Below are 12,682 nucleotides of genomic sequence, written 5' to 3'. Positions count from 1 at the left end.
TATCATATGACCTCACTGATATGAGGAATTCTTAATCTCAGGAAACAAACTGAGGGTTGCTGGAGTGGTGGGGGCTGGGAGGGATGGGGTGGCTGGGTGATAGACACTGGGGAGGGTATGTGCTATGGTGAGCACTGTGAATTGTGCAAGAATGTTGAATCACAGACCTGTACCTCTGAAACAAATAATGCAATATATGTTAAAAAAAAAAAAAAAGAAGATAGCAGGAGGGGAAGAATGAAGGGGGGAAATCAGAGGGGCAGATGAACCATGAGAGAGGATGGACTCTGAAAAACAAACTGAGGGTTCTAGAAGGGAGGTGGGTGGGAGGATGGATTAGCCTGGTGATGGGTATTAAAGAGGGCACGTTCTGCATGGAGCACGGGGTGTTATACGAAAACAATGGATCGTGGAACACCACATCAAAAACTAATGATGTAATGTATGGTGATTAACATAACAATTAAAAAACAAAAAAAAAAGAATCCACTATCCCTTGAATGAGAAACTGACACGTCCATCCTCTCAATAGGACATTTACTTTGAGTGGTATTTTCCTGAAGGGCCCTGGGAGACCTGGGCTTTCACAGATTCTGCTGTAGAAAGATATCTGACCAGCTGCTTCCAACACTGACCTACTATATCCTTGCTGTGAACTTCCCCGAACAAAAAATGTAGAGTATAGCATTCTAACTCAGCAAAGGAGGTTTGGGGTCATGAACGAGCTTATGGAAACATTTTTGGATGGTAGATTAAGCCAACACAGAAAATACAAAAATACTAATACGGAAATATTGGATAAAACGTTCTCAGAAGGGGCACCTGGGTGGCTCAGCCATTGGGCGTCTGCCTTTGGCTCAGGTCATGATCCTGGGGTCCTGGAATCGAGCCCCGCGTTGGGCTCCCCACTCGGAGGAGAGCCTGCTTCTCCCTCTCCTTCTGCTGCTCCCCGTGCTTGTGCTCACTCTCTCTCTCTCTGTCAAAGAAATTAAAAAAAAAGTTCCCAGAAAAAAAACTTCATCTCATAGCCAAGCTTGGCAGAAGAAAGGCACATCTCTAGGTGTTGATGAAAGATAGACCTTAAAACCAGCACAGGGAGTGGAGAGGCAGGGGATTGTAGTGGCAGTGGTCCGGGGGGGATGTTGCCGTGGATGTTGGCCCCAGAAGCCAAGGTGATGAGCTACAGCAGAGATCCCTGCCAGACTGAATGAAAGGGAATGGGGAGAGAGTCTTTGGGAGCACAGACTGGGAGGTTTCCTGAATGAGGTAGCATTCAAGCAGGTCTCATTCATTCATTCACCCATTCACCAAGTACTGCGCCAGGTACTGGGAATAGAGAAGACCCAGCCACTGGCCTCATGGAATTTGCAGTTAGTGGAGACAGGCGTTAAGTGAGCAATTTACAATGCAGAAGCTCTTTATGCACACTTTTTAAACAGCTTTATTGAGATATAATTCACATACCATAAAAAAACACCCTTGTAAAGTGGTTTTAGTATATTCATATAGGTATGCTTCCACCACTGCTATCGAATTCCAGAACATTAAAATACCCCGCAAAAGAAACTGAATGCCCATTAGCAGTCCCTCCACATTTTCCTTCACCCCAGCCCTTGGTTACCACAAACCTGCTTTCTCTCTCTAGGGGTTTGCCTATTCTGGACATTTCATTTAAAAGGAATCATACAATATAGTATAGCTTTTTATGTCTTCTTTACTAAGTATGTTTTCAAAGTCCATCCATGTTGTAGAATGTGTCAGTATTTAGTATTTCTGTGGCCGAATAGTAATATTCCATGGTAGGCATATACTACATTCTGTTTACTGAACATTCCTTGGCCATAGGAATAATGCTCCCGTGAACAGTCCTGTATAAGTTTGTGTGTGGACACATGTTTTCAGTTCTTTCAGATATATACCTAGAAGTGGAAATGCTGGGTCATATGGTAATTCTGTGCTTAACATTTTGAGGAATTGCCAAATTGTTTTCCAAGTGACTGCACCATTTTACATTCCCCACCAGCAATGTATGAAGTTTCCATCTGTGCATAAATTTTGACGTTTACATTCTTGAATTGGAAATCAATCTCCCAGAGTTGTGCCCACTAGCGGAAGACCTTGGTTCCCTGTTGGTACTGTAGAAAGGCTGATGAACAGCTTTGCCTGTCTGGGAGCAGAGGGGCTTCTTCTCTACAACAACAGGGGCTCTCCTCTATGAGCCCCCGACAGGGACAGCCTCACCTAGCTTCTCCCACAACGTAAGCTCTGTGAGGCAAGGGCCGTTGCTTGTCTTCTCCACTATGGCTCCAACTCTTGCGGTTGTTCCTGCACATAGTAGGTGCTCAATAAATATTTGTGGACTAAATGAATGGATTAGCCTCTTCTTTTGTCTGTGCAGTCACCTCTTTCTGCTTCTGGGAATAGCACTTTTTTGTTCTTTGGGAGGACTGCTCCTTCGTAGAATCTTCTATGGGTGTGTGGGGCTGCCATCTTCAGCACTCTTTCTAGCTACAGGGCCCATGGGTGACCTAAGGCTGGTCAACCTGGAATTCTTCATCAGGATTTTAAAAATTGGTTGAAGGGATGATAGGCAGTTCCTTTCTGGTAGGAGAAAACAAAGATGCAAGATGGAGGAAGTACAGTGGTTACTTTTGCTTCTGAATGCACAAAGCTGTCCTGAGAGGACAAAATCAACACACAGAGGTGGGAGATGGGCAGAGAAAGTCCTGATGGGGTTTGAGTCCCTGGCCTGGTGAACTGGGTGTGTGTTACCAGCCTCCTCACTATTACAGATTTTATTTATTTATTTGATAGAGAGATAGAGAGAACCAGAGAGCACAAGGAGGGGGGGATGGCAAAGGGAGAGGGAGAAGTAGGCTCCTTGCTGAGTAGAGCCCCATGCAGGGCTTGACTCCAGGCCCCGGGGATCATGACCTGAGCAGAAGGCAGACGCTTAACTGACTAAGCCACCCAGGCGCCCCAGAGTCCTCACTATTACCACAGAGGTGGGAAAGCCTTCCAGAAGAAAGAGATATGTAAGCTGTGAATAGGTAGAAGTTTGAAATCTCCAAGGTGAGAGGTAGTGGAATGTATGTGAGGAATTCAAAGTCTCTTCTATTGTTCAGCAAAAAAACACCACCAAGAGAGGGAAAAGGAAAGACACAGTGTGGGAGAAGGTATCTGCAATACACATATTGACAAAGGATTTGTATCCAGAATATATAAAGAACTTCTATAATCCAATAAGACAGTCTATATTGCCAAGGGTTGGTGAGGATGTAGAGTATAAGGAAATCTCATACACTGCTCATGGGAGTTTAAATTGGTATAACCACTTTGGAAAGCTGTGGGGTAGTATGGTGGCCTGGTGGTACCATGCTTAGATCTTCCTTCAAGACAGCCACCTGCAAGGGGGCCAGTCAGCCAATAGCCCCCAACTGCCATGCCTTTGGATCCACCGCAGTGTTCATGCTGACGCCATGCCTTTTCCAGGCTGCTCCAAAGCAGTGACTGTGAGTGGCAGAGGTACTAGTTCCAGGCCATCCTGCCTTGCAGACAGCTCCTGTGATGGACGGTCTGTATGCTGGCTGAGACTGCAGGGCTTTCCCAGTGGTCAGACCTGCACTGTGGTCTGGAGGTCCCCCGTGGCCACTCTTGCTCCCTCTCTCCTTTATCCTTGGCAGACATTGCCCTCCGTAAATCCCTTGCACATCTAATCCTACCTTGGCATCTGCTTTGTGGAAGACCTGAACTGACAGAGGCAGTATGTACTAACAGTGTCTGACTCTAATCCCACTCCTGGATGTATTCCCAGTAGAAATGAGTGCTTCTGTCCACCAAAAGATGTTTGCAGGGTGTTCATAGCAACTTAATTCATAACAGCTAAAACAGGGTCAATGTCTATCAACAGTGGAGAGAATGGATAGATAAAATTGTGGTTATGGAGAGGAACAAGACAGGGATGCCCACCATTGTTATTTAACATAGTACTGGAAATCTTAGCCTAAGCAATCAGACAACAAAAAGAAATAAAAGGCATCTAAATCTGCAAGGGAGAAGTCAAACTTTCACTATTTGCAGACAACATGATACTCTATTTAGAAAACCCGAGGGACTCCACCAAAAAATTGCTAGAACTAATATATGAGTTCAGCAAAGTCGCAGGATATAAAATCAACATAGCAGAAATCTGTTGCATTCCTGTACACGAATAATGAAGCAGCAGAAAAAGGAATCAAGGAATCAGGATTAATCCCATTTACAATTGCACCTAAAATAATAACATACCTAGGAATAAACCTAATCAAAGATGGTAAAAGAACTGTACTCTGAACACTTATGAAAGAAATTGAGGAAGACACAAAGAAATGGAAAAACGTTCATGCTCATGGATTGGAAGAACAAACATCGTTAAAATGTCTATACTACCCAAAGGAATCTACACATTTAATGCAATTCCTATCAAAATACCACCAGCATTTTTCACAGAGCTACAACAAACAATCCTAAAATTTGTATGGAACCAGAAAAGACTCCCAAATAGTCAAAGCAATCCTGAAAAAGAAAAGCAAGCTGGAAGCATCACAATTCCAGACTTCAAGCTATACTACAAAGCTGTAGTCATCAAGAGAGTATGGTACTGGCATAAAAACCGACACATAGAACGATGGAACAAAATAGAAAACCCCGAAATGGATCCATGGCTATATGGTGAATTAATCTTTGACAAAGCAGGAAGGAATACCCAATGGAAGAAAGACAGTCTTTTCAACAAATGGTGCTGGGAAAACTGGACAGCAACATGCAGAAGAATGAAACTGGACCATTTTCTTACACCATACACAAAAATAAATTCAAAATGGATTAAATATCTAAATGTGAGGCCTGAAACCATAAAATCCTAGAGGAGAACACAGGCAGCAACTTCTTTGATGTTGGCCGTAGCAACCTTTTACTAGACATGTCTGTAGAGGCAAAGGAAACAAAAGCAAAAATGAACTGTGGGGACTTCTTCAAGATAAAAAACTTCTGCACAGTGAAGGAAACAAACAAAACTAAAAGGCAGCCTCCAGAACGGGAGAAGATATTTGCAAATGACGTCTCTGATAAAGGGCTAATATCCAAAATCTAGAAAGAACTTAACCAAACTCAACACGCAAAAAACAAATAATCCCGTCAAGAAATGGGCAGAAGACGTGAACAGATATTTTTTTCAAAGAAGACATACAGATGGCCAATAGACACATGAAAAGATGCTCAACATCACTCATCATCAGGGAACTACAAATCAAAACCACAATGAGATACCACCTCACACCAGTCGGAATGGCTAAAATTAACAACTCAGGAAACAACAGATGTTGGCGAGGATGTGGAGAAAGGGGAACCCTCCTACACTGTTGGTGGGAATGCAAACTGGTTGTAGCCACTCTGGAGAACAGTATGGAGGTTCCTCAAAAAGTTAAAGATAGAACTACCGTATGATACAGCAACTGCATTACTAGGTATTTACCCAAAGGATACAAAAATACTGATTCAAAGGGGCACATGCACCCTGATGTTTATAGCAGCATTATCACAATAGCCAAATTATGGGAAGAGCCCAAATGTTCATCAACTGATGAATGGATGAAGAAGATGTGGTGTGTACACACACACACACACACACACACACACAATGGAGTATTATTCAGCAATTAAGAAGAATGAAATATTGCCATTTGCAATGACGTGGATGGAATTAGAGTGTATTATACTAAGCGAAATAAGTCAGTAAGAGACACCGTATGATTTCACACTATGTGGAATTTAAGAAACAAAACAGATGAACATATGGGAAGAGGTAAAAAAATAAAAAGAAAGGAGAGAGGGAGGCAAACCATACAAGACTCTTAACTACAGAGAACAAACTGAGGGTTGATGGAGGGAGGTGGTGCGGGGATGGGCTAATTGGATGACGGATATTAAGGAGGGTACTTGTTATGATGAACACTGGGTGTTATATATAAGTGATGAATCACTACATTCTATTCTTGAAACCAGTATTACACTATATGTTAACTAACTAGAATTTAAATAAAAATTTGAAACAAAAAAATAAGATATAAAGTAAAATAGGGGTTATTCATACAATGAACTATAACACAGCAATGAAAAATAACAATAGCTATGTACAATAGCATGGATAGACCTCACAGACATAATGATGAGTGAAAGAAGCCAGATGATCAATGGATCTCACCAAGTCAGGAAAGGAATATAGAAGGAGGGGGGTTGCAGAATGACTTCACTCAGATTTATGGAAACCACTAGAGAGTTAAGAGTGGTGATCTTTTTGAGGACTGTGGTAGGCAGCCTGTAAGATAACTCCCAGTAATCCTCTCTCCTGGTTTCCGTGCTTTTGTGCAGTGCGGATTGGACCTAGAGACTAGCATCTTTTTTCCCCCTCCAGCTTTATTAAGAAATAATTGGCATATAACACTGTATAAGTTTAAAGTATACAACATGTGATTTGATATACATATGTATTGTTAGATGACTACCACAATAAGGTCCGTTAACACATTCATCACCTCATGTAATTACCTTTTGTATGTGTATGTGGTGAGAATGTTTAAGATTTATTCTCCTAGCAACTTTCAAGCATATAATACAGTATTATTAGCTACATTCACCATGCTGTAACTTCGACCCCCAGAACTTATTCATCTTATAATTGGACGTTTGTACCCTTTGACCAACATCTTCCCATTTCCCCCACCCTCCAGCCTCTGCCAGTCACCAATCTACTATCTGTTTCTGAGTTTGGCTTTTTTAGACTCCACATACAAGTGAGATTGTAGAGTATTTGTCTTTCTTGGTCTGACTTATTTCACTTACAGTAATGTCCTCAAGATTCATCAATGTTGTCTCAAATGATAGGATTTCCTTCAGTTTTATGGCTGAATAATATTCCATTGTATGTACAATACACATTTTCTTTATCCATTCATCCTTTTTTTTTTTTTAAAGATTTATTTATTTGAGAGAGAGAGAGCAGGGGCAGGGGCAGAGGGAGAGGAGAAACTTCAAGCAGACTCCCCGCTGAGCACAGAGCCTGCTGGGGGCTCGATGGTCCCGGGGCTCTACCATGGAGGGGCTCCACCATGGCCATATGATCCCCATTGAGTGGGACCCTGTCACATGGCTTGGTCCCACAGCCCATGAGATCATGACTTGAGCTGAAACCATGAGCTGGACGCTCAACCGACTGAGCCACCCAGGTGCCCCTTTATCCATTCATCCTTGATGGACACTTAGGTTGTGGACTAGCTTCTAAGTAATAGAGTAAGTAAAAGTGATTGGCTGTCTATTCTGAGATTAGATTACAACAAAAACTGTGACTTCTATTTCCCTTTCTTATTCCTTGCCCTAGGGGAAGATAGCAGCTTCTTATGGAGAGGTACAAGTGGCTGGAACTAATGAAGGACCTGAGGCCTGCCAATGGTGTTTGAGTGAGCTTGAAAGGATTCTCCTGCCTTGAGATGCTTGCAGCCCTGGCTGAGTTGAATGCAGCTTTGTGAGAGACCCTGAGCCAGAGGACCCAGCAAAATGGCACCCACATCCCTGACACACAGAAATTGTGAGAAAATAAGGGATTTTTGTTTTAAGCTGCTAAAATTGGGGTATCTGTTACCCAACAATAGATAATACAAGGAGATTGCTTATTACTCAAAATCACTATATAAAGCTCCTGAAATCTCTTTGAGAGCTGCAACCAGGGAAAAGCTGGCCATCTCCAGGAATGGTGTGTTTCTTTCTTCTCAGAGATGGTGACAATCACACACCAGGAACCTCAGAGCCAAATTTATGGTTCAATTTTAATAATTATGCAAGACCCTATGACCTGCTTATCTGTGTTCTTACTCCTGTTGTTTCCTTTTATTCTGACTGGTCTTTTTCTTTGTCCTGGTTTTTCAATTCATTTTTACATTTTTCTATATTACATTAATTATCTTAAGCCATCTCAAGTTCACCTTACAGAGAAGCAAGGCATTCATAAATATTTTTTGTTTTTTTCATAAATAATTTAAAAAATATATTTAAGTTCGCACTTGTTGAGCTCGGAGGTGCTTGGATGTTGTGCTGGGGAATATCAGGTAATGGAAACATGGTTCTGGAGCTCTGGGCATTGGCCAGGGTTAATTTGGATTGGGTCAAAAAATATCAAATGTTAATGACAAAAAAGGAAAGTACGATGGCAATTGATCACCATCTCCCAGGGGGAGGGGCCAAGGGCTTACTCGGTCACACTGGGTGGTATCTTTCAAATTTATTATTCATTGCACCCTATCCCCTAAGGCCCTCAGGCACCGCCCCGCCCCGCCCCTCCCCGCCCCTCCCCGCCCCTCCCAGAGCCCCGCCCCGCCCCTCCCAGAGCCCCGCCCCTCTTTTCCTATGACCACGCCCCTCCCCTCGGTCCCGCCCGCTGCGCGCGCCGCGCCGCCTCTGTCTCCGCCTGCCGGCCCGGCCTCCCGACGGTTGCGCGCTCCGCCCCCTCCCTCCGCGCCCGCGCGCGCCTTCCCCGCCCCGCCGGGCTCTCTCCTTTCGGGGCGGTTGGGCCGCGCGCCTGTGGGGGCGGGGCCCAGAGGAGGCGGTAGAACCAATGGGGCGCGGCGGCGGCGGCGGCGGTGGCGGCGGCGGCGGAGGCGGCGGCGGTGGCGGCGGCGGCTGGGTCGGGCCCCGACGGGCGGCGGCGGCTGAGGTGGAGGCGGAGGGAGGCGGCGGCGGCGGCGAAGGAGGCGGCGGCGGCGGCGGAGGGGGGAAGATGGCGGCGCCCGTCCTGTTGAGAGTGTCGGTGCCGCGGTGGGAGCGGGTGGCCCGGTATGCAGTGTGCGCCGCCGGGATCCTGCTCTCCATCTACGCCTACCACGTGGAGCGGGAGAAGGAGCGGGACCCCGAGCACCGGGCCCTCTGCGACCTGGGGCCCTGGGTGAAGTGCTCCGCCGCCCTTGCCTCCAGGTAGCCCGGCTGGGGGGAGCGGGCCGGGAGCGGCCGAGCTGGGTGAGGGCGGAGGCTGGGGGTGGGGAGCGCGCGGCGGGAGCTCGGGCCTGGGGGGTCGGCGGGGACCGGGCCGCGGAGGGACCGACGGCGCTGCGAGCCTGGCCGGGGCTGGGGGCGGCGGCCGGGGGGGCTCCGGCCCGAGTGCAGGCCGCCGGGGTGGAGGTGGCGGGGCCGCGAGACCGGCGAGGAGGGATGAGGTGGCAGAGTGCAGCCGGGAGGCCGGAGCGGACCGGCAGCAGTTGGGCAGGCTGGGGCCGGGCTGCGAAGGAGCGAGAGGGGTTCGCCGGTGGTGGGTCCCGGCCGACTTGACAGATTTCCTGGTTCTCGCCGGGGGAGGCGGGTCGGGAGTGTGGGACCCTGCCCCAGGGAGCGGTGAGGTCACTGCCCATCCCTCGTCCGGGCTCGCTGCAGCCGGAGGCTGTGCGGCCGGCGTGGACTCGGGGGTTTGCATTTCCCACTGTCTTCCCGGTGCTAGGACAGGTGTTTCTGTGGTCAGGCCTCTTTGTACTCTGTAGCGCTAATGAGAATTTGCAGACTTCTTGAGATGGTGACATTTGCAGGCAAACACGGATTTGACCCTACTCTGGAAGAAGATACCAGCACTTAATATACCTGATTTCTTGGATTTCCACCTTGTATATTTCAGTGTGCCGGAGAGGGGGAATTGGCCAGACTTTGGGTCTAGTTTAAGCTTCATTTGCCTAAAATAGGAGTATGTCAAGTGTAGTGATAATGTTTGGGGCATTAGACTGACTTTTAAACCTTGTTGATTAGTATAATGGAGAGAAGATTAAAAATACACACCTAAGTGGAGGGATTGGTTTGTTTTACTGATAACTTTAGGTTTTTAAAAATGTTGTAGTGATTTATCTGTTACATTCTATTTGCTGCACTAGGTTTTCCTAGGCAAGTTACTTTGGGGAAAAAAAGAGGAATTTACATCTTAAAGTGACTGCCTTTTTAAAAAAAATTATTGAGGAGAGTTCATTAAAAGTAGCAAAAGTGAAAGAAATGACTTCAAAATTGATAGGTTACAATTTTTATAGAGACATACTATGCTTAATATTTCACATTTCTTAACAGTAGTTATATTTGAGCAGTTTCTTCCCCTCCTGTTGATCTGTAAATTGCTAGGTAGACTGTAATGTATAGCTCACTAGTTTATTTTGACCTACATATTGGTGATTACATGAACAAGCAAGTATTGGAGTTTGTCTTGTTACTATTTACAAACTTCAGGCTGCCAATCTTTTCCACTTAGACAGCTCTATCTCATGTGCCCTTAAACCAAAATCCTGTTGCTTAAGTGGGAAAATAGTCATCATTATTGCTACATTAAACACAATATGTTTAAAATGTAGGTATTAGTTAACAGTTAAAATATATCAATGTGACAAAAAGCTCACATTTTTGGTTGAGCATATTTTGAACCAAGTCAGTAGACTTTAATAGATTCAGCATCCCTTTGAGAACCACAGAGTGTATTTTATGCAAACATTTTTATGTTTATTTCACTTCCATTGGAAAGGACTTTTATGCTTAAAAGTATCTTGTACCCGAAGTTAGTTTAATAAATACATAGTGAAAAGACTATCCAGCGGTATATTACAAGTAATTTTTTTAAAAAGGAAATAAAAAACTAAAAACAATTAAAAAAATAAAAAAGGAAATAAAAATAACTTTTGATACTAGATTAGTATGGAATTTAGGCAGAATTATTACAATTTTAGATTGGCAAATGTTATAGTCTATAATAAATTTAACTGGACCTTTTAACTTGTGGGCGTGGAAAGAATGCTTTATGTTATCCAAATTGTATGGTTATGTTTTTAAAATTGACTTGCCTTTAAAAAGGAGTGTTTTTGAACCATGCAATAAGTATAGACTATAAATATTTTCAGTTACATATCCTATAAGATCCAGGTTTTTGTGCTCTTTTTAAAATTTTTAATAAAGTACCATAAAATAATATAAATGACATCAAGTAGAATATTAAAACTATATATAAGTGTACTAAGTATGTACTATGTAAGACTAAAAATAACTGGATCTCTTTATAGTTTTAAATGTGAATATAATATGTCGTGACGGGAACTAATGTTTAATTGTGTAGCTGTGTACATAAAATATTTTAAAATCGACGCTCGCTAAAGGAGGATAGGTAAGAAATAGGACATGGCTAACAAAAGGAGTAAATAGCTTATTTGCCATAAACAAAATTCTTCTCAAGAAATTTATTCAGTTTGATCAGCCTGTTTATAAACTACTTGCAAAGCTACGTGTGTATATACCATACATATGTCTATGTGTGTGTGTATATATATATATGAATGTATTTAACGGAAGTACGTAAGTTTGGAAATTAAAGTGGCTTCAGTCTGATTAATAAACCAATTGTTTTTTAAGTATGTAGAATAAACATCATTAAAAGTTTTTATTTTGTCAGAGTGGCTTTAAATAAAATCAGATTATTGGAGACCTCAACTAATTCTTTTTATTTGACCTAAGTATTGATTGCTACTTAGCAGAAGTATTAAAAAATGTGACTATCTTAGGAAAAGAAAGTCTGAGCCCAGGTTAGAGTGAGTAGAATTGCAGATAAAGGATGAGAAGAGTTACCCAATGAAAAGAATCCTGAGGAAAGTCCCCCCAGAACCCACAGTTAACTCACATGACTTTGGATTGCTAAAACTCACTTTATTCTCATTTCTCAATCCTTAGTGTCTTGATCCAAATAGAATAGAGATTAATGAGAGAATCTTGAGGGTGTGTGTGTGTGTGTAAAGTCCTCTAATATTTTGGGAGGCATCATTGTCTAAGGGAGTAGTTCCCAGACGTTGGATTTCTTTTCTTTTCTTTTTAAAGATTTTATTTTTACGTAATCTCTACACCCAATGTGGGTCTTGAACTCACAACCCTGAAATGAAGAGTTGCATGCTCCACTGACTGAGCCAACCAGGTGCCCCCAGACTTTGGATTTCAAAAATGATTCCCAAATTGGGAGGGTGCAGTGGAGTTGCCAGTTTTGTTTTGTTCTGTTTTGCCAGGTACAGCCAATAAAAACAGCAACAGTAACCCACATCACTTGCTACTTTCACCATCATTTCATTTATAAAAAGGATATTTTAACTCAAATAATTTGAAAGGACAATTTCAGAGTAAAAGCCTTTAAATTGAATCTTTTAGCTTTATTAAAAGGTTTGCTTTCTTCTCCTTATTTTTCCTCATTTTTATATAAATCAGTAAATAGTCTGGTGCAAACCTGCACCAGCCTCCCAGCCAATAGTAAAAGGCGAAAGATTAAGTAACCCTGCCTGGTGCAGAGCTCAGATCCAAAGATTCTGGCAGGGGGGCTCCTAGCTCTGCTACTTGTTAGACTCTGGCCTCAAGCTAGTCACTTATCTTCATGGAGCCTCAGTTGCTTCTTGTGTTAAATGGGGCTATTAAAGCCTACTTTGCCAGATGAATGGTGGGATTAGTGATGATATAAGGAATAAATATCTGGTCAATTATAGCTATTATCATTGATTGGAGGTGTTACCTTCTTTTGCAGTATCTGATAATAAATGCCTTTAAGTCGTATAAGTTGTTTTAGGTATAGTCATTTATATGTATTTTATTTTATTTTATTGTTTTATTT

The 12,682-nt window shown here is 43.2% G+C and overlaps 1 protein-coding gene and 1 long non-coding RNA gene across 2 annotated transcripts in view; both read left to right on the top strand.

Annotated features, from left to right (window-relative positions):
• Window positions 1-7,988, top strand: part of LOC145721532 (uncharacterized) — a 90,331-nt gene extending 82,343 nt beyond the window's left edge. The window contains exon 4 of the long non-coding RNA XR_014145260.1: window positions 7,415-7,988. This is a non-coding gene — a long non-coding RNA (uncharacterized LOC145721532). The remainder of the gene's footprint in view (window positions 1-7,414) is intronic.
• A 719-nt stretch (window positions 7,989-8,707) lies between these two features.
• VKORC1L1 (vitamin K epoxide reductase complex subunit 1L1) overlaps window positions 8,708-12,682 on the top strand; it is a 52,333-nt gene continuing 48,358 nt past the window's right edge. The window contains 1 exon segment of the mRNA XM_081819641.1: window positions 8,708-9,000. Within this exon segment, the coding sequence (XP_081675767.1) occupies window positions 8,807-9,000 (194 nt within the window). The 5' untranslated portion in view covers window positions 8,708-8,806.

This window comes from Leptonychotes weddellii, chromosome 5 (assembly GCF_054177405.1).
Source record: "Leptonychotes weddellii isolate Sample4059 chromosome 5, ASM5417740v2, whole genome shotgun sequence".
NCBI classification, from domain to species: Eukaryota; Metazoa; Chordata; class Mammalia; order Carnivora; family Phocidae; genus Leptonychotes; species Leptonychotes weddellii.
Note: the sequence above shows the minus strand (reverse complement) of the source record. Positions and strands in the feature narration are given on the sequence as shown.